Genomic DNA, 20,612 nt, shown 5'->3' on the forward strand with positions numbered 1-20,612 from the left:
AGAAAGGATTAAATAACTGTTTTCCCCTTCCTCCAAGGCATGTTTCAGGCTTTGCAAAGAGAAAAAAAATGTTTTGCACAGCCCTTTGGAAACAAAGTGGCAGGGAAGCTGCTGCTGCTTCCCTGCCACTTTGTTTCCAAAGGGCTGTGCAAAATGCTTGGTTTTTTTCTCTTTGCAAAGCCTGAAACATGCCTTGGAGGGAGGGAAAAGCAGCTATTTAATCCTTTTCTGGCTTTTAAAGCCAGGAGGAAAGTGCAGTGATGTTACAATGTTACAATGTTGCAAACCACTAACCGGCCAGATTCATGATGGATTTTGGTTTGTATTTCAGTTCGTGCCCATCTCTACTTAATAGACTACACTTCAATGAATGTAAGAAATAAACAATATATCATTATAATATTAAGGGAGCTATCATTAGACAAATAATTACAAACAGTGATCCCATGAAAAAAAGCTTTGTTGGTTGCCCAGCAGTTCATACTTCAGTAAGGTGCTGCTAAATTTTGCTGTATAAATTTTCAACTTTAAAAAAATCTGTTTTCAATTGCACCTCTGTGCAAATCAAAGCTGTGAGGCTGTTTTTATACCATTTTCTGTTTCATTGTACAGAAGTTTTACTATAAAATTTACACAATTTTTAACTCATAGGATAAAAATGGCAGGAAAAAAAACAAATTAGAAACACCAGCAATGAAAGTCGGCCAAACAAAAAGGCTCACAGTGTTAACACAGAGAGGGGAGGGGGAAAGAAGGGATGTGAAACAGGTTTTCTTTGCTAGATCTGAGAGAATGGAGAAGACATGGACATTTCATACAAGATAAGAGTATAAGACTTTTCATATACAACATGTAGCTTAAAAAGAAGGTAAGTTTATGTTGAATACATTATAGGAAATAAAAAATCTGCTCCAAACTATAGGATAATTTTTTGCCTGCTAGACTATTATATTATCTGAAAGCAAATAAGAAACAATGTTTTCTCAGGAACGTCAGTGATTCAGGTTACAGCTTCAGATCAAACTGGGGTCCGCCTGTTTTACAGTATTCTTCAAGGACAGCCCTACTTTTCTGTGGAGAGAACAACAGGTATTGTTGGATATCTATGAACAGAACTACTATAGTATCACTAATGAAGCACTTAGGTGAAAGAAAGAGATGAAAAAATGGCAAAAGCAATGCAAAATTATTATTTTTGTAATCCACCTTTACAACAACTGTGCAAGGCAGATCCTTGAAAGTGTTGTCTTTGTGATGACTGATACTTGCAAATTATGTGAGTGGAACTTGATGCGCAGAAGAGTTTTTCCCCTCCATCTCCCTCTTCCTGCTGCAGCCCAGTACACTCTCACAGGATCTCAGGATTCTCATGTGAGATGCAGGGGCCTGCAATAAGAGTGGAAATTGCCTAAACTTGCTCCTACTGCCACTATTGTAAGATGACTTGCAATCCAATCCCCATGTTTAATGCATAATTGTTCTTCTAGTTAAGAAATGGTTTCCACTGCAATGGCTAAACCTATCCTTTGGTATATACTCTTGTTCTACTCATAAATTCTGTAAATGCTTCTGCAAAAGCATTTGCAGAAGAAAAGTTAACCTTACTATGTTTTATAATTTCTTTAAAGAGGTACTTTGAAAACTTTTGAAAATTATCATATTATTTTTATGTTCCATTTACACACACACACACACACACACACACAATCTTTTCTCTGAAGACCTCGGAATTGCATTTTGTCCTATCAATGAAGATTGTTAGTAAAGAAAATGAGCTGCCCGAAGCAATCTAGTAAGCTTTATAGTTGTAGTTCATAAGCTTTAACTATAAGCTTTTTAGTTGTAGATGTAACATGAAACATGAAATCAATGTTTCCCACATTTTTAAATCAAACGCAGGCCTATATAGTTATAAGTTTCAGCTAATAAATAGTAGGGAAAATTCCAGCATTGCTGTCCTCCCCACAAAGGTATCTTTTCTCATTAGAAGAAAAGCAACTGGAAGAGGGAGGATTTAAACAGAAAAAACACCTGGAGGAAAAGAGGTCAAGCATTCCTGCCGTCTTTTTCTTCTCCATTCCTCCACTCCATTTAGTTATTTCAATGCTATGTTTGGTTAAATCAAAATTAACTCGTAGTCTAATTGCTGTCCAACACACTAACTAGCCATCCAATTATTGTAGTCTGTTAAGCAACAGAGTATAGGATCAATTTTCTTGATTTCCTTTTAACCAATGATTGTTATAAGCTTTTTAAATGGGAGCAAAGGAAAAGTGAATTTACAAAATAAGAACTAAAAACTACTTACAATTGCTTATAAAAGACTAACACACCAGTATACAGGGATTCTCCTGACAAACTGGTGGTTGATACTGATTGCTTTGATAACTACTAGAACTGATCTTCTGTCCACTGTTAGTGCTTACTGCTTACAAAACCCCAGTCTAGGCTACAGTGAATAAATATTATCTTTTTTTTACTGGATGAGGGATTATCTTTCCTTCAGCCTACATGCAACCAGAGAATAGTTCACATGTGGAAGCCTGTTTGTGGAAGTGAAGTGCCCTGTCTAAATTGGAATCAATGCTGTGGGATATATATTTATGACCTTATAGGAAGAAAGTCATTGTAAGAAAATAGTTTTTAGGATATTAAATTTTATATCTTTGTAGGAGTGATAAGAACATCTTCCCCACTAGACAGAGAAACTATAGATCGGTATTTTGTTGTTATCCAAGCCCAAGACATAATTGGTCAAATGGGTGGACGTTCGGCAACAACAACTGTAACTATCAGCCTCTCAGATGTTAATGACAACCCTCCAAAATTTCCCCAGAGTAAGTAGATTTTTTTCTGAATATCAAATTTTTAAAATATCAGTCTAAGATTGGGAGATAATTCTGTACATTTTACATATAAAAACTAGCATTACATAGAAAGCATTTTACATGAACGCATTTATTTAATATTTAGGAAATGTATATGCCACCTCTCTAGAGACTTGATTAAGGTCACCAACAAAATAACATGGTACAATAAAATCATATAACCATAGCATGAAAACAAACCGTAACAACTACAAAATAAAGCAGCATAAAACAACTTTAATATTTTAAAATTATTTTCATAAGAAAATCCTCAGATCAGAAGTAAACTATAAAAACAGTTTTAAAAGATGGATCCCTGAATTAAATGCCTGGGTTAAAAGAAATGTTTTGGTCTGACAAATCTCAGGGTTGGAGAAGGCACTCCAAAAGTAAGGCGTGGAAAAGCCCTATGTCTTATGGCCAGATGCCTCATCTCTATAGGTGGAGACACAAAGAGTAGGGCTTACAAAGATAATTTTAACTTGTGGACTGAACCATGTGGGAGGAGGTGCCCTGGCCTCGACCATATAGGACCTTACAAATAGGAGCTTGCATTCTGAATTGTGTCCCTAAACAGATAGGCAGCTGGAGCAGATTGTTCAACATGATTGCTGTACCCAGCCTCAGGCAGTAATTTGGTCACCATATTTTGGACAACTGAAGTTTCTGAACAGTCTTCAAAGACAGTCTCAAGTAAAGTACATAACAGTGAATTAAAGGATGTGATCAGAATATGCATCATCATGGCCCTGTCACACTTTCTGAGTAGCAGCCATAGCTGGCAAAGCTGATAAAACATGCTACATGCCAAATGCACACCTGGTCACAGCAATAGTCACTTAGCTGGGGGCTGGGATTTGCCTCCCCAAAGGAGGGGAAGGCAGCCAGGGTTTTCCCAGGCACCCGGGAAATTCTGGGGGGCAGAGACAGAGGCCTTATAAGGCTGCTCCACCCCCAGCATTCCAGTAGCACCTTGTGATCAATGGAGAAGAAACAGCACAGCATCAGATCCTTCCCAACATGAGGGGTGGTTCTACGCAGCTCTTGGCTTGTGTTTGGCTTGTATGGTGACCACAGCTCTCAGCAGCCCCAGTGGCTCACTCTCAGTGGCTCTCAGCAGGTGTGTAGGTGGTCTTTCAGGTGGCTGCCTGTTATGATGCTGGCCTTCAACCATAGGCTAGGATCCAGCAGCTCCCACAGGTAAAGAACTTTCTCCTTCATGAGGAGTATGGCACCTTCCAAAGAAGCTGACTCTGCCGTCGTTGAGTGACTGTATCATTAGCCAGTAGCAGCTTAGTCATTTTTGGACTGAGCTTCATCCAAACCATTACCTTTCCTTGGTAACTCTTTAGGTATTCCACAGACCCATCCAGCCCAGTAATTAAAGTGAAACAGAGCTATGCTGGATGATCCTTACTTCTAGATTAATGTATGTAGATTACATCATAAATTCAGTATCACATTCAAAGAATCATTGCCTTCATGGCTTTTGAATAACCTCAAATCTTTAAATAAAGGTACTCAAAGTGCTGTCCTAGAAGTAGTTGTCAGGCAGGAATATAGACAGATCTCAGTGTAGAAAGACACTGATTTTTTTTTACATTTTATTGTTTCAGAGCACTCATATAACTCATCCTTTGTTAAGGAAATATATTTCCAAATAGAGACACAAAAAGAATAAATACTTCTGGAGACACATTGGCTCATACTGAGAAATGTGTTTGCTGTGCAATAATAATGCTGGTTAATTCATGCCCTGATCCTTTTACTGAGATGTAAGGAAAACTTTAAAAAAAGAAAAGTGCCATCTCAACAGATTGTTTTGAAGCTCATAAATTAATTGATGAAACTTGATAGGACATGCATCACCAAAGAAAGGAATTCATAGGTGGAGATAAGAAATATTCCTTAACTGTAATTCTTTGTGTGACCTTTAGAATCTAAATTGGCTTATTCTTAGTTGTTCTCATGTTGATGTTCAAGGGTTTGTTGGAACTATCATCATAATAACGGTTATTTCTTTAAGGACTTTATCATATGAATATCTCTGAGGCAGCACCCATAGGAACCATTGTAGGCAAAATCTTGGCAGACGATGGTGACATAGGAGATAATGCAGCAATGAAGTATGAAATAGAAGGACATGCCTCTCACATCTTTGACATTGATACTAACAATGAGACTCAAGAAGGAATTGTCATATTAAAGAAGGTGAGACTTCAAATCATACTTAACAAAGAAACAGCATAGAAATCAATGTGTGTTATGTGCTGTCAAGTTGCTTCTGACCCATAAAACAATAGCATAGTCAAATACTTTGGTTGTTATAATTTTGTTTCTTGGTCATGATAAGCTATATATGTATATAAAAATCAGTTTCTAAGGTCCAAACTAAATGAGGTTCTGGAGATTCTGATTGGATTGCTTTTTTTCTTTAATTCATTCTAGTTACAGAAGTGAGGAGGCCAAATTGGTTCAAAACCATGGGCCTTAGAAGAAATTATTCAGTCATGAAAATCACCTTACCCCTTCACATATTTGCTATGATAAGTAAAATATATCCACATATTTTCTCAATGAGTATACATAGCAGCTGGGGGAAGGGTTTTCATTGGAACCAAAGTTGAGAGGAAAAGGTTGGCCAATCTCCAGCGCAATGGACCCAATCCAATTTGGGTGTCCCTGAAACTGCTAGTAAAATAAATTTAAAGAAATGATAGAGGTTATCATGGACTTCCAATGCCACATTTAGTTTGGATATAACATTCCATCCTATTCTTCCGAAACTAAAATCCAGGAGTGGCTATGGCATGCACGGAGAGAAACCGGTTTCTCTTAACGGAGATTTGTCATCAGTGGGCAAATAAAAATTGTTGATGCTTCATACCAGAACACAACCCCCTCTAATTTCAATGAAGCTTTCTTCCATTTACATAGATTCACGTTTCGAATCAAAACATACTTCAAGAACATACTTGTTGGCATTATAATGTACTGTAGGTATTAATTGCTTGTATGCTTTGTATCGTAACAAATTACTTTTTAAAGTTAACATCACTTCAATTAGGGTTGTCAATTCTGGGTTAGGAAATTCCTGAAGATTTAGAAACTGGAAACTGGGGATGGTAACTGATCTCTGTAGACTGGAGATCAGTTGTAATTCTGAGAGACTTCCAGGCTGCACCTGGAGGCTGGTAATCCTATTTCAGATATGTCTGTCATGACATCCATTTTTTTTTTCATTTATCTCCTTACATTACAAAATACTAAGACATTCACTTAATGTCCCAGATCCAAACACATTTATTTAGAATTCAATTGTGCTGCGTTAAGTGAGCTTACTTCCAAGCTTACATCACAGTATGATACACAGTATTTTTAATAACACCAGAGTCTACCTGATCTCCCCCTTCCAGGAACACCTAACATTTAAATGAAATCATGTTTTTGGTGGTGGTGAAGAATTATAATATGAGAAGTGCATAAACTTCAGGCTCCAAAGTATGACTCCTTCCTTGGTCCAAAACTGTTTTTTAAAATAGCATAAACAAATAGGAGGGGGAGCCTTATGGGTGTTCTCTTCCTCTCTTTCACTTTTCCCCAAAGAGGCTAAGAGCTGAACAAGAGGCTTTCTGTTGGTTTCTCTAGAACCCAGGCCTTCACTACCAGTGAAAAGAGGAGAAATAAATGCCAGATCTTATTCAGCTGCTGCCGACCGGATAGCAGACTTTTCCTGCTTCCTTCCCTAACAGTTCTCCTACTAGCCAAAAGTCTGAAAGCGAGTGAAAGTTGGTAACTTTTCTTTCTCATTAACTAAATGAAATTTGCATAAAATGATTTCCTCAATAGAAGATATTTTTAGGTCAAAGAAAATATATAACCTACCTGGAAAACAAAAAGCAGTAACACAGCAGACAGCATTAAATCATCCAGATTTAATGATAAAAGGTAAATTGTATCCACCATCATGATATTCCAGTCATGACATGGGAACAGACTATGGAGCCTTGAAAGTCAACCCTAATAGTAAAACTGAACTAAAGAAGAGCAAAGATGAATAATTAACATGTTTTTACAGCAAGGGAAAAAAATGTAGCATTAACTACTTTCAAAACAGTCCCCAAAGAAGTGTACCATTCTTTCTTGTCTTTAATCTTTCACTCATCATTGATCTATTATTAATTTCCTAATGCTGAAAGAAAAATATTCCACTTTCCACTTTTTTCCTCTACAGAGAGTAGATTACGAGAACAGAAGTAGATATGAAATTACAGTCAAAGGTGTCAACAGACACATAGATGAGCGTTTTCTACAAGATGGGCCATTTGAAGACTCAGCTATACTTAAGATCAGTGTGGAGGATGCTGATGAACCTCCAGTTTTCACCTCAAAGGAATATGCGATGGAAATTTCTGAAGGGGCTGTGGTTGGTTCATTTGTAGGGACTGTGAGTGCTAGAGATCCAGATAATGCCAACAGTCCGATCAGGTACATTTAAAACTCCTTAAGATAATACACTGAATGCTATGTTCCAAATGAAATGTATGTTCTGATTCACTTTCAGAATTTCCCCATGCACTTCAATGCCCCTTATTGTGTGCAAAAAAAAGTATTCACCTGCTTTGACTTACTGGAAAGTATAGTTGTAGATTGGGATCTAGAAAATAACTGCTGGTTAGTAATATAGAAGTAAAGATTTTGTTGTGCAAAAGGAAGCATAAAGTAAAAAAGAAAATAATTTAATTAAAGTGAATACTTGATATGGGATAATTTGAACACATAAGGAACACATAAAGGGAACACTCAGTTGAACGTATTGCCTTTAGCTACACTGCCAATTAGGATATACCAGATTAGATTCAAAAGACTATAAGGGGAGCATACTGGTGAAATAGAACTTTCCTGACATCCTGTCCTGCTGCATCACACTCACAGTGCCACCCTAAACAGAGTCGCACCATTCTAAGTACACTGAATTCAATGGGCTAAGAAGGGTGTGACTGTGTAAGATAGCAGTATAAGCCACCCAATCTGCTAAGGGATCTGGGGACACTTACAAACAGCAAGGAAGTCCTCAGTGGGAAGGGAAATTGGCAAAAACCACACCGTCTCATCCACCAGAGGAAATGCGGTTCCTCTGAAAGAAGAGATCTTTGAATCCAACCTACTTAATTGTTAGTTAAACCATAGTTTTTTGGAAAATAACAATTTAAATGCCCTATGTTATTTTCATTGATTTTCAATATAGGGTTAGATTCTGATTATTGAGGTGAGTTAAGAAACAATCCCCATGCCAAATGGAATAAGAGACTGTATTGACTTTAGGTAGTGAAGATCAAAAACAGAAAAGAAATCTGATATACTTCGATATTCAGAGGTCTCCCAGACCCAGATCTACTTAGTTGCATCAAGACTGATGGTATCATGAGTCATCAGTGATCTGGGGAAGTCAGCATGGTTTTGCCCTTAACAGATCTTGCCAGACCAACCTGGTTTCCTTCTTTGATTGAGTGACCAGCTTACTGGATCGGGGGAACTCTGTTGACATGATTTATCTGGATTTCAGGAAAGCTTTTGATAAGGTCCCCCATGACATTCTGATGGGCAAACTGTGGACTGTGGGAAGACTGTGGACTGGACTATAGGACAGTTCAGTGGATAGGGAACTGGTTAGAGGACTGCACGCAAGGAGTGGTGGTCAACGGCGTTTCATCAGATTGGAGGGAGGTGTCCAGTGGGGTGCCACAAGGCTCAGTTTTGGGCCCGGTACTTTTCAATATTTTTATCAATGATCTGGATGAAGGAGTGGAAGAGCTGCTCATTAAATTTGCTGATGATACCAAATTGGGAGGAGTAGCAAACACCCGAAGAAGATAGAATTAAAATTCAACAAGACCTGAATACTCTGGAGAAGTGGGCAGCTGTGAATAGGATGCAATTCAACAAAGACAAGTGCACAGTATTACATCTGGGCCACAAAAATGGGAAGCACAAATACTGGATGGGGGATACAGTTCTGGGCAGTAGTGTATGTGAAAGAGATCTTGGGGTAAGAGTGGACTGTAAACTGAATATGAGCAGTCAGTGTGATGCGGTGGCAAAAAAGGCCAATTCAATCCTGGGTTGTATCAAAGGGGCCATAGCGTCGAAATCACAGGAGGTCATAGCCCCTCTCTATACTGCCTTGGTCAGGCCACACCTGGAGTATTGTGTGCAGTTTTGGAGGCCTCAATTCAAAAAGGAAGTGGACAAAATCAAGAGGGTGCAGAGGAAAGCGACGAGGATGATCAGGGGTCTGGAAACTGAGCCCTATGGGGAAAGGCTGAGGGCCTTGGGAATGTTTAGTTTGGAGAAGAGGAGATTGAGGGGGGGCATGATTACTCTCTTTAAGTATTTGAAAGGCTGTCATTTGGAGGAGGGCAGGGAGCTGTTCCAGTTGGCAGCAGAGGGTAGGACCCGAAACAATGGGCTTAAATTACATGCACAAAGGTACTGACTGGATATTAGGAAGAACTTTTTCATGGTCAGAGTAGTTCAAAAGTGGAATCAGCTGCCTAGGGAGGTGGTGAGCTCCCCTTCACTGGCAGTTTTCAAGAAGAGGCTGGATGAATATTTGTCAGGGATGCTTTAGGCTGATCCTGCACTGGGCAGGGGGTTGGACTAGATGGTCTGTATGGCCCCTTCCAGCTCTATGATTCTATGATTCTTCCAAACAGTCGCTGGACCCATTAGCCCATTGAAGAAAGAGATGAAGCGCAGAAAAAAGAATGTTTAGTTTATTAAAAGTATTTCTACTATCCACCTCAATGAAAGTCACCAAGTAGCTAAAATGTAAAATAAATTCATATAAAAATATGTAACAAACAGCATAGCAATAAACAAAGTCATAAAAGCTAGATGAAGCATTCGAGGCAGCGACTTTGAGGTTGTCCTCAAAGCTTTCTCAAGTTGCATTCATTTTTCATTACATCTGAAATCTATTAAGTGAAACAAACCTCCTTTGAAAGGCAGTTCCACCATCTATGCCTCACCAGAAAGAAAGCTCTGTTACACATAAATAAACAACAGGAGCAATAACATGCAGAGCATGGTGCATGATGATAATCATTTTATCCAGTATTTGTGGTGTACTCACTTATTCTCTTTACCCTCCCAACAGCCTTGCATACAGGTTAGGTAGAAAGAAAATGCAACAGATCATAGGTCACCTATGTAACCTCAGGGCAGAGAGGGGATTTGAACTTGTGCCCTACCAGTGCTAGGTTGTTACTCTGACCACTATGCAGCACTGACTGTTTATGACATGACTGCATGGTAAGTTTTTGTGGGTGAAGGTGGCCCTAGCTTATTTAGGACGTTAAGGACAAAAATAGTTCTCTGGTAAGGAAGGAGATACAAAAGGCTTCAGGAAATGATATGCTGATTTATGAGATGGCAGTCCCACTTCCATTTCACCACAAATATATCCTTTTTGAAAACATGTAAAATGGGAATGGAAGACATCCAACTGGTGATTTTCTCCCTTCCTGTGTTGTGTTTATGGCATTGCATCAAGCTAGTGATAAAATAAATGTACTGTTACATACCAACTTAGTTACCAGTGTTAGTCATTTCACAAGTGGCACTTTGCTGTTTCTTTTCCATCAAGTTGTTCACCTGCTGCAAGCATGCCTGTGAAATAAGAATGAATAATGCATTTTAGATCTGGTTCACATTAATATTGGTCTGAGGCGTATTTAGTTTTCAAAAAAAGAAGTGCTTTGATCTTGGCAGCAGTGAATTTTAAATGTTTATCAGTGTACATTTTTTATGATTTCTGAATTGTGGAGCACATGTCCATATTCATGTCAATAGAGTATCTCTCTTGACAGTAGCTTATATATACTTGTTTCAGAAGGAACCTTTTTGTTTGGTGCATAATGAAGCCTCATTTTTTTTTTACTTTGGGGTGCAGGTATTCTATTGTCCCCAGCAAGTATTTAAATAGACGGTTCAGCGTCAATGCACACAATGGAACAATCATTGTAACTAAACCGCTGGACCGAGAGATAGCACCTTTGCAATATTTAATCGTTACAGCCACTGAATCAAGTAAGTAAGAATTTTTATAGCACCCTCTGCTTGAGATAGTGCATGCCTTCATTGCAATTATCTTCTGAATATCCCTGCTTTCTGAACTGAGAGTATGTATGCTATTTTTATGTTACTATTGCTTGTTATATTATAGAGTATTATTCAACTGATGATTTTGGTGGAAGCAAAATAATGTTAGAGCTTCAAGGTCTTGTAATAGTCCATAAAAGATTACCCAAAGAGAAAAGGAAAAAGAATGTAACAGGAAGGGAGCTTTAACTATTTAAGAAATATTAAGACATATAAATTGCTCTCCTAGTACAAGATCTAATGTTAAATTAGACCCTGGTTAATTTCACAGCAGATTTTTTTTGACTGGTATGAAATTAGCCAGGGTTTAATTTAATACCAGTCAGAAACCCATGCTTCAAATTAATTGTGAACACAAGGCCTAAATCAGTCAGACTTCTGTATAGTTGCAATTAAACCTGGAACTCATCCCTTATATAGATCTCACCTATGAGGTTTCTTTCAAAATCAAATGCAAATTGGTTACAATTCCTTTGGATTCAAATGGTTATATGTGACTGTGGAATACAGTGTGGTTAGTAATAACAATAACATTCAATGTGTATACCACCCTTCAGGACAACTTACTGCCCACTCAGAGTGATTTTCAAAGTGTATTATTATCATCCTCATGACAATCACTCTGTGAGGTGGGTGGGGCTGAGAGAGCTCTGAAAGAGTGGTGACTAATCCAAGGTTAGAGTCCTGCCAATTTTAATCACTACACCAAACTGGTTGCATCTCAGCATCATTGGATATTATATCATTGTTGCACAGTTGTATGGAGAATACAATGATTGCTGTAGCTCACTGATAGTAAATAATACAAAATTGTGAACAGGCAGGAGGTGTCAAAATATTGATTTCTACCTACATACATTTCAATGAAAATCCCAACCAATCCATTAATGATTACTTGAATTTTGTTCTTTCAAAAATATGAATGGGGCTCTTTAATGTGAAGAGAGCTCAAAAATAAATGATATCAAAACAAATATCTTTAATTCTGCAGACTATGTAAAACAGTATTGTTCAAAAAGCATTCTTATAAGAGAAATAGGAATCTAAAGGAATGATTCAGGATGACACTTTTATAAAGGGAACAGGACTGTGGACTATTCCACTGTTTATTCTATGTAAAATGTTCTTACTGCATTGTCTTCTATTTTTATAATTCTGTTTCCTTCATTTTTTTGATGTCTGATACTTGTTTGCATTATTTCTAATTTTTGTGATCCTAGTCCTATTATAGTGTTTATTTAATGTCTCGTATTATTTGATTGAATTTTTGTTGCATTGTGAAATCCATCTTGAGTCTCAATGAGAAAGGTAGGCTATAAATCAAATCAATAAATAAATAGCATGAAAAAAACCACACAGTATCTTTTAACGGTATGAGTCTAATATTCTAAGCTATTAACACTAAAAACAGTCTTTCCTGTGCCTGGTAATACTCCAATGGTATAGTAACCATCTATCATGGGTAAAAAACAACCAACACCTTGAATGACCAGAGTGTGTCTGGCTGCTCTGATGTAACATTGCCTAATCTCATGTTCTAGCTGGGTTCCTGCACCATTGCAAGCAGTTTGACAGATGCCTAACAGCTATCATGGGCAAGCCTTGACAGGGATGTTTCTACCTGTGATTCAGTGGTCCTCCAAGCAGCTTTCAAAAGCATGACAGCTTTGATAGGCAAAGGAAGTTGGCAACCCATTTGATTTGCCTGATATTTTGTTTTAATGGGTGTAACAGATAGGGATCTATGCCCTCTTCATATTCATTACTTGCCTTTGCTTTCTTCAGCCTTGGACTTACGTTGAGAAGGCCTTCATTGTCTGCACAGTGCTGCTATATCAAAGATGTGGTGCAGGTTCCTGCAGGTTCACAACATCCTTAATCATTAGTGTGTGATAAACTGTGCAGGCTACATGATGGAACATGAATGCAACAGTAATGAAATGCATCAGAGGGACTGCTACATGGGAAGGTACAAAGCCAAATCATTAGAGCCAATCCTTCCCCCAGTCTAGTGGTGCAAGACTTTCAGTTATACATGAGACTTTTCTCAAGGCAGTTTGGTAGCTACCTTCATGCAAGGCGAAGAAGATCCCCTGATGAAGCTCAATATTAAAATGTGTAGGGATCAAAAAACCTTGAAAAATCCTTTCACCTTGCACCTGGTACCCCCACGGTCTCTCCAGCATTGTTGGTCCTCCTTTTTTGCCGCCAATCAGCTGTTGTTGGCCAAAAGGTGAACTTTTGTAACAACTGTTATAACAGATCACATGCTGTAGAATTTATTGTAAGCTATCGATATTGATTTTTGTTCTCTTTTGTTCAGTGAACCCCAAACAAATATCAAATGTGAATGTTTCTATCCAAGTTGTTGATGTTAATGAATATTGGCCAGAACTCTCTGAATACTATGAAATATATGTGTGTGAAAATGCAAAATTTGGACAGGTAAGACTAGCTGTCTTGCTGTATTTCCCCCCATCCCCACTTCCCAAGATCAAACACATCTTTGATTGTTTATAGGAAATGTAATAATTGTTAAAAATGATTCTTGCTTTGCCCTAACACCACTACTCATTGGATCCAACAAATCTTTTAACAGCATGGCGTTCTATATTGTTATATTTCATAAATATAAGGGGGGAAAGTTTCCATAATATCGAGCATAATAATTTATATCCAGAGCCTGATAAAGTGTACATGGTCCTCCTCATTTGGGACCTGGACAGGGCCACTCACTCAGCCTTCCTTCCTTTCTCACTCTCCTCTACATGACACCTCTGCAGCTTGAACACAATACCCATCCCCTCACCCTGGCTGTAGTATTTACCTGCAGCCAATGCTCAGGTCCAAAGTGTAGATAAATTGTGCAGCTGACAGACTGCTGTGCTGATCAGTCAGAGCAGCTCAAGGAAAGGGTCATTTGGCAGAGGTCAGTGCAAGGGAGGAGGGAGGAATGAGGGCACTTGATCATTTTGAATAGTAGAAGATCATACTTAAGGATATATGAATTCAAACTTATTTATTTACCTATATAACTATGTGGTGTCCATCTATGTGAGATTTACTGGTGTTAAACAGAAACAGCACTGTTCTGTATATAGCTGCTGTTGGCCTACATTTAACAATCAAAGCGCTAGGACACCAATGATACTGAAGCTATCTCTTGAGCAGATATTCTGGGTGCAGGAATGAGGTTTTCTACTTGGAAATCTTCTATTAATAGTCTCAAAGACCAGTGGAAGCACTAAAACTGTCAAGAATCCATACATCAAATATAATATTTCAATAAAATCAAAGTTTCTGGTGTGCACTCCTCTGTGCTCTCCTCCCCACCCTTGTGCTTCTTCAGAGTCACCAGCTGGTAGTTCCACTGAAATATAAACCAACAACAAAAAAAGTTTTCCTGTACCTTTGTATCGCAAGAATTTTTCATCTCCTAACAAAGTGGTATTCTCCACCCCTCCAAAAAAAGTGTTTTGCATCTTCCACCCTGTTGCACCAGCACCTGCCACTAGTCCAGCAATTAACAAATGCATGCAAGAATATCTTAGAAACAAGTTTACAACCACCCCCCCAACATGGAGTAATGCTACAATACTAGTAATACACAAACAAGGGGGGGAAATCCCCCAAACCCAGCCTCATACCATCTTTACTAAATCAAGACTACAAACTCTATACCTCAACCATAACGCAACAAATAAATTCATTCATAGGTCATTACATCCAACAAGCTCAATCTGGATTTATCCCAGGAAGAGACATTACAGAAAATATTTATAAAGCATTGAATATTAGGGCCCAATTTGGGACGGTTCAGTATTCCCAAATCAGGGCCAGCATGCTGGCCCCAATTTGGAAATACAGAAGCAGAGCAACCCAAAGAGATTAGGGTTGCTTCGGGTTTACCGGAAGCACTTTGCTGTGCTGTTTGCATTTGCAAACAGCTGGCAAAGTTCTGCAAAATGCAAGCTTCCTGATCTTTCTTAGCAGAAGGAAGGGGGAGAAGGAGTGAGTGACTTAATATAACCTCTTTCTTCCCCCTTCCATCTGGTAAAAAAAGGCAGGAAGCTTGAAAGCTGCATTTGCCTAGCTGTTTGCAAATTTGCTTGCAAACTGCAAGAAAAGTGCTGCTGTCAGAGATCCCTGCCTTTTTTTCTGAATGGTGGGGTAGTTAAGGAGGGATAGTAGTACAAGGGAGAGGAAGGAGGGAGATCAGAGAAGGGAGGGGGGATTTAGGAGTGTCCAATCCTACTGTTGCATCCTCCTTCCAGCCAATAGATTCTCTGGAAGGAGATGCTACAGGAGATATAAAATGGAGGCTTGCTTTTTGGCCAGCATACATTTTTCCTTGGCCTACAGAGAGACATTGAGAGACTTCCCCTGCTGGATAGACTCTCTGTCTCCATGCTGTACATAGAGATTTCCTCGGGTTCCCCTAGAGTATCTCACAGTTTCAGCCTGAAGCCAGCATTGGGGGGGGGGGTAGTCCCTCTTTTAATAATTTAGTATTGATGTAATAAATGTTAATGTAACATTAATGGCTGCTGTTACCATAAATCTAATAAATTAAATTTATTTAAATTGACTTTTTGTTGGTGTGATTCTCTGATGTGAAGGTTGGTCCTCATACAGAACAATGAAAAGTGGCACTGGCTGGCCAGCCTGCTCTGGGGGTTTCTGGAGCTTTTGGTTCTGATTGGCTGTCACAGGGATGTGTGCATAAGTGCCCCTGAGAAAATAATTTCTTAAAGTTCCCATTAAAGGGAATAATGTGGACTGGCTGGCCAGCCAGTTCTGGGCGTGCTGGGCTTTTGGGCAGTTTTGGTTTGGTTCTGTTGTGCTGCCTGGGCTGTGGATGGTAAGTAGAAGTGCATTGCTTATACAATCCATGTGTTTACTGTGTGGGAATCTGGATTTTCCTGCAATAGAAACAGACAATTGGGGTGGCTGGGATGGTCAACCATCTTTGGGGGACCATTACATGACCCCCTAAAAGTCCAATCTCCCTGATGATAGGGTGATCTTCAGAGGGCAGGTAGGAGTAGGTCACCTGCAAGTTTGGTGCACTTTGCTTCCAAAATGCCACACACACCTCAACCTCTTAGAAAGGCCCACTAGTTTTCACCACATGGTTTGGGTTGAATTCAATAGATGAATCTTTGGAGTGAAGTTGTACCTCTTTCATCAGTTTGGTTGTGCTGAGGGGGGTTGTCCAATAGTTTACTTCTAGTTGCACACTCATTTGCTTCATATGGTTTTGTGCATTTTAAATCAATGTTTTCTTATTGAGATTCTCTGGTGTGAAGTTAGTCCTCATAGGGAATAATGCAGCTGGGGAGACATTTGGGGGGCCATAACATGACCTCCCCAAAGTCAAATATCCCTGAAGCTTGGAATGCCATGAGAGAAGGGTTGGAAGAGGGTTCCCTGCAGGTTTGGTGCACCTTGCTAGCAAAATGCCACCCCCAGCCTCCTGGGAACCTTCCCCCTCATTTTCCCTATAGGGAACAATGGAGATCAGCAGCAGCTGGGGGGACCTACTTTGGGGGCCATAACATGGCCTCTTGAAGGCCAATATCCCTGAAATGTGGGTGATCATGAGAGAAGGGTTGGGAGAGGATCCCCTGCAAATTTGGTATTATTAGGGAAGAAAATGGCCCCCCCAAGCCCCCTGAAAACCAGGAGCAGCATTTCCCATTGGAAACAGTGGCTGAATCCTTAATCAGCTTAAATAGTTGCTCTGGGTAAACCAGAAGCAGGACATATGAATCTTTTGGGGGTGCACACCCCTATTGATTATCCTAGCTATATGCAAACAATAACAGATAGAAGCCATCCTCCTCTCTCTTGACATTGAAAAAGCCTTTGATTCTTTGGAAACAATCTACCTACAAGAGCTCCTAAGATTTATGGAGTTTGGGAATAAATATCTTCGAGCAATTAATACAATATACACAAGCAACAGCTTAAATAAAAATAAACAGAACAACATCAGAATTAATAAAGCTTTCCAGGGGAATGAGACAAGGATGTCCCCTCTCACCTTTGCTCTTTGCTGTCACACTAGAACCTTTAGCTGCTAAGATTCACATTCTAAAATCCATGGTATAAAGATAGCATTAAAAATCCACAAGCTAAGTATGTTTGCAGACGACATGCTACTCTATATCATGAAACCAAAAGGATCCTTACCACATCTACAGGAAACCCTTGATCTACATGCTCATGTCTCTGGCCTAACAATCAATACCTCTAAATCAACAGTACTCCCTATTAACATTAAACAGCAAACCAAAGAAAAAATCTGCTCAAAATATAATTATCAATGGGCCGACAATTACCTTCTGTATCTTGGAATTAATATCCACTGTAACTTGAATCATCTAATAAAATATAACTACACTCAGAAAAATCAGAGAAATAAAACTAGACTTGCTCAAATGGAACAAACAGCAAAACTCATGATACAACAGTTATCATTTAGTCAAAGCATTTGTTCTTCCAAAAATAATCCTCCTTTTCCCCACCATTCCAATATCACTACCACTGGAAACAGTGAAAAAAATGGCAATCCATACTCAATAGTTTCCTATTGAGTAGGAATCTCCTTCAAAGTCCTGAGACAGAAAAATTCTAATGGAGAATTCACTTACCCTGACTTATTGTCATATGCATACTCTATCTACCTTACCAATGCAATACAGATGCTTCGACACTGATGTTGTGTAATGCCAGGTCCATAAATAATAAGACCAGAATATTGCACAATTATTTTGTGGCAAATGATGTGGACCTGGTATGCGTGACTGAGACCTGGGTGAGGGAGGGTGAGACGGTTGCCTTGAATGAACTAGTCCCACCTGGGTTCTCAGTCCTTCATCAGTCCCGAACGGGAGGCTGGGGGGGAGGGGTGGCGATTCTTGTCCGAGAATCTTTCTCCTTCAGGCCGCTCCCCATCCCGGAGATCTCCGGCATTGACAGTGTGGTCAGTGTGGGGTGCTGAGGAAAGTTTGGCCATCTGTGTGGTGTACCGGCCACCCAGCGCACCAGCAGATGCCCTGCCACATCTGCTAGAGGTGGCGGCTGGATGGGCCTTGGAGCACTCAAAACTATTGGTATTGGGTGACTTCAATGTCCATGCTGACGATGACGCCTCTAGTCGGGCTGTGGACCTGGTGTCCTCCATGGCCGCACTTGGACTTTCCCAGATTGTTTCGGCCCCTACACATCAAGCAGGCCACATGCTGGATTTGATCTTTGGGATGGGGATGGATGTGGTGCTAGAAACAACTGAGTTGGTGCCATGGTCAGACCACATGGTCCTGAAGGCTCAGCTGGATATCTCACCTCCCCCCTGCAAGGGTGGTGAGCTTATTTATGCTCACCCGCGGAGACGTACGGATCCAATTGGTTTCCAGAATGCTCTGCGGGATCCGATGCTCACTAGCAGCTCATTGGATGAGTTGGTGGAAGACTGGCAAATCCGTCTTTCCGAAGCCATCGATGAAATCACCCACCATCGCCCTCTCCGCCCCCATACCAAACTAGCTCCCTGGTATACAGAGGAGCTACATCGGAAGAATCGGGAGCTGAGATGGCTAGAGCGAGTGTGGCGGCGAACTCGTGACGAAGAGACAAGAGCATCTTATAGGACGTTTATGAAGGCCTATGAGATGGCAGTGAAGGCTACAAAGAAAGAGTTCTATGCAGCCTCCATTGCATCAACTAGCTCACGCCCAGCAAAACTGTTCAATGTGGTTCGGTCTTTGGTCTCCTTATCAGGAGGGGACCATCAAAATTCAAATTCGAATATTAGCTGTGAGGCTTTTGGGAGCTTTTTTGCTGATAAAATCTTGTCTCTCCGCCGTGATCTCCCAGCCACAGTTGATACAGTGTGCGAACTGGAGGCCCCTTGGCCGCCTTCTGGGACAATATTAGACCATTTCAGTCCACTCTCTGGGGATGAGATTGACAGGATCCTGCAAGCAGTTAGGCCTAACACATGCTCCTTGGACCCGTGCCCTTCGTGGCTGGTGAAGGCCAGCGTAGATGGGCTATGGGATGCCCTGGAGGCCATTGTCAACATGTCTCTGAGCTCCGGGATCTTCCCAGAAGCGTTGAAGGAAGCTGTGGTTAGGCCTCTCCTGAAAAAACCATCTTTGGACCCTACCGACCCGGTCAGTTACTGCCCAGTTTCGAACCTCCCGTTCCTGGATAAGGTGATTGAGCGGGCGGTGGTAGAGCAGCTGCAGGTCTTCCTGAATGATTCCTCATCCCTAGATCCTTTCCAGTTGGGCTTCCCTCCGGGACATGGGACGGAGATATTGCTGGTTGCCCTCATGGACGATCTCCTTAGACAGCTGGATCAAGGCAGGTCAGCGCTGCTGATATTGTTAGATCTATCAGCAGCATTCGACACGGTCGATCATGACCTGTTGGTCCACCGCCTTGCTGATGTGGGGATTCGAGGGACATCTCTGCAGTGGTTTGTCTCTTTTCTCCATAGTCGGGGACAGAGGGTGGCACTAGGGGAGAAGTTGTCATCCCGCCACCCATTGGTGTGCGGTGTCCCTCAAGGGGCAATGCTCTCCCCCCTGCTATTTAACGTATATATGCGCTCCCTCGCCCAGCTGGTACGGAGTTTCAGACTTGGGTGCCATCAATATGCAGATGACACCCAACTGTATCTGATGATGGACGGCCGGCCTGGCTCTGCCCCAGATGTCCTGGAATGTGCCTTCCGAGCTGTGACTGGATGGTTGAAGTAGAGTCGGCTGAGATTGAATCCCTTGAAGACGGAGGTCCTGCATGTGGGTCTAGGGTCCATGGGTGCGGGACTCCGGCTCCCTGCTCACGACGGAGTGCCACTTACGCCAGTGTTGAGAGTAAGGAGCCTGGGGTAGTCCTGGATGTTTCCTTGTCTATGGAGGCACGGGTCGCAGCGGTTGTTAGATCCTCTTTCTTCTATTTAAGACAGGCTCGACAACTTGTTCCCTACCTATCGACCCATGACCTTACAACAGTGATCCAGGCAACGGTCACCTCCAGATTAGACTACTGCAACTCACTCTATGCAGGGCTTCCCTTGGGCTTGATCTGGAAACTGCAGCTGGTTCAGAATGCAGCTGCATGGGTGGTTGCCAGAGCACCAATCATGGCTCATATAACACCTATCCTCCATCAGCTGCACTGGTTACTGGTTGAGTACCAGGTCCGGTTCAAGGTTTTGGTGTTGACCTATAAAGTCCTATGCGGACTGGGCCCAGCATACCTTTGGGACTGCCTCTCCCCATATGTTCCCCGGAGGTCGCTTCGATCAGCTACTAAGAACTTGCTGATGGTCCCTGGCCCCAGGGAGGTCCGCCTGGCCTCTACCAGAGCCAGGGCCTTCTCAGTTCTGGTTCCGACCTGGTGGAACTCTCTGTCTGAGGAAACTAGGGCCTGGCAGGATTTGTTATCTTTCCACCAGGCCTGCAAGACAGAGATGTTCCACCAGGCATTTGGTGGGGGCTAGGCTGTCCTCTTGCCGGCCATACCACTGAAGACCTTCCACCACCCATGCAGGACAATGCTGTATTT

The 20,612-nt window shown here is 41.0% G+C and overlaps 1 protein-coding gene across 1 annotated transcript in view; it reads left to right on the forward strand.

The window, feature by feature from the left end:
• Positions 1-1,025: 1,025 nt before the first annotated feature.
• The window catches only part of CDH19 (cadherin 19), a 44,845-nt gene continuing 25,258 nt past the window's right edge, over positions 1,026-20,612 (forward strand). Inside the window, exons 1-5 of the mRNA XM_054984760.1 lie at positions 1,026-1,089; positions 4,894-5,078; positions 7,102-7,355; positions 10,822-10,958; positions 13,354-13,475. Coding sequence (XP_054840735.1) covers positions 4,905-5,078; positions 7,102-7,355; positions 10,822-10,958; positions 13,354-13,475 — 687 coding nt within the window. The 5' untranslated portion in view covers positions 1,026-1,089; positions 4,894-4,904. The remainder of the gene's footprint in view (positions 1,090-4,893; positions 5,079-7,101; positions 7,356-10,821; positions 10,959-13,353; positions 13,476-20,612) is intronic.

Source organism: Eublepharis macularius, chromosome 7 (assembly GCF_028583425.1).
Source record: "Eublepharis macularius isolate TG4126 chromosome 7, MPM_Emac_v1.0, whole genome shotgun sequence".
Classification (NCBI taxonomy): Eukaryota; Metazoa; Chordata; class Lepidosauria; order Squamata; family Eublepharidae; genus Eublepharis; species Eublepharis macularius.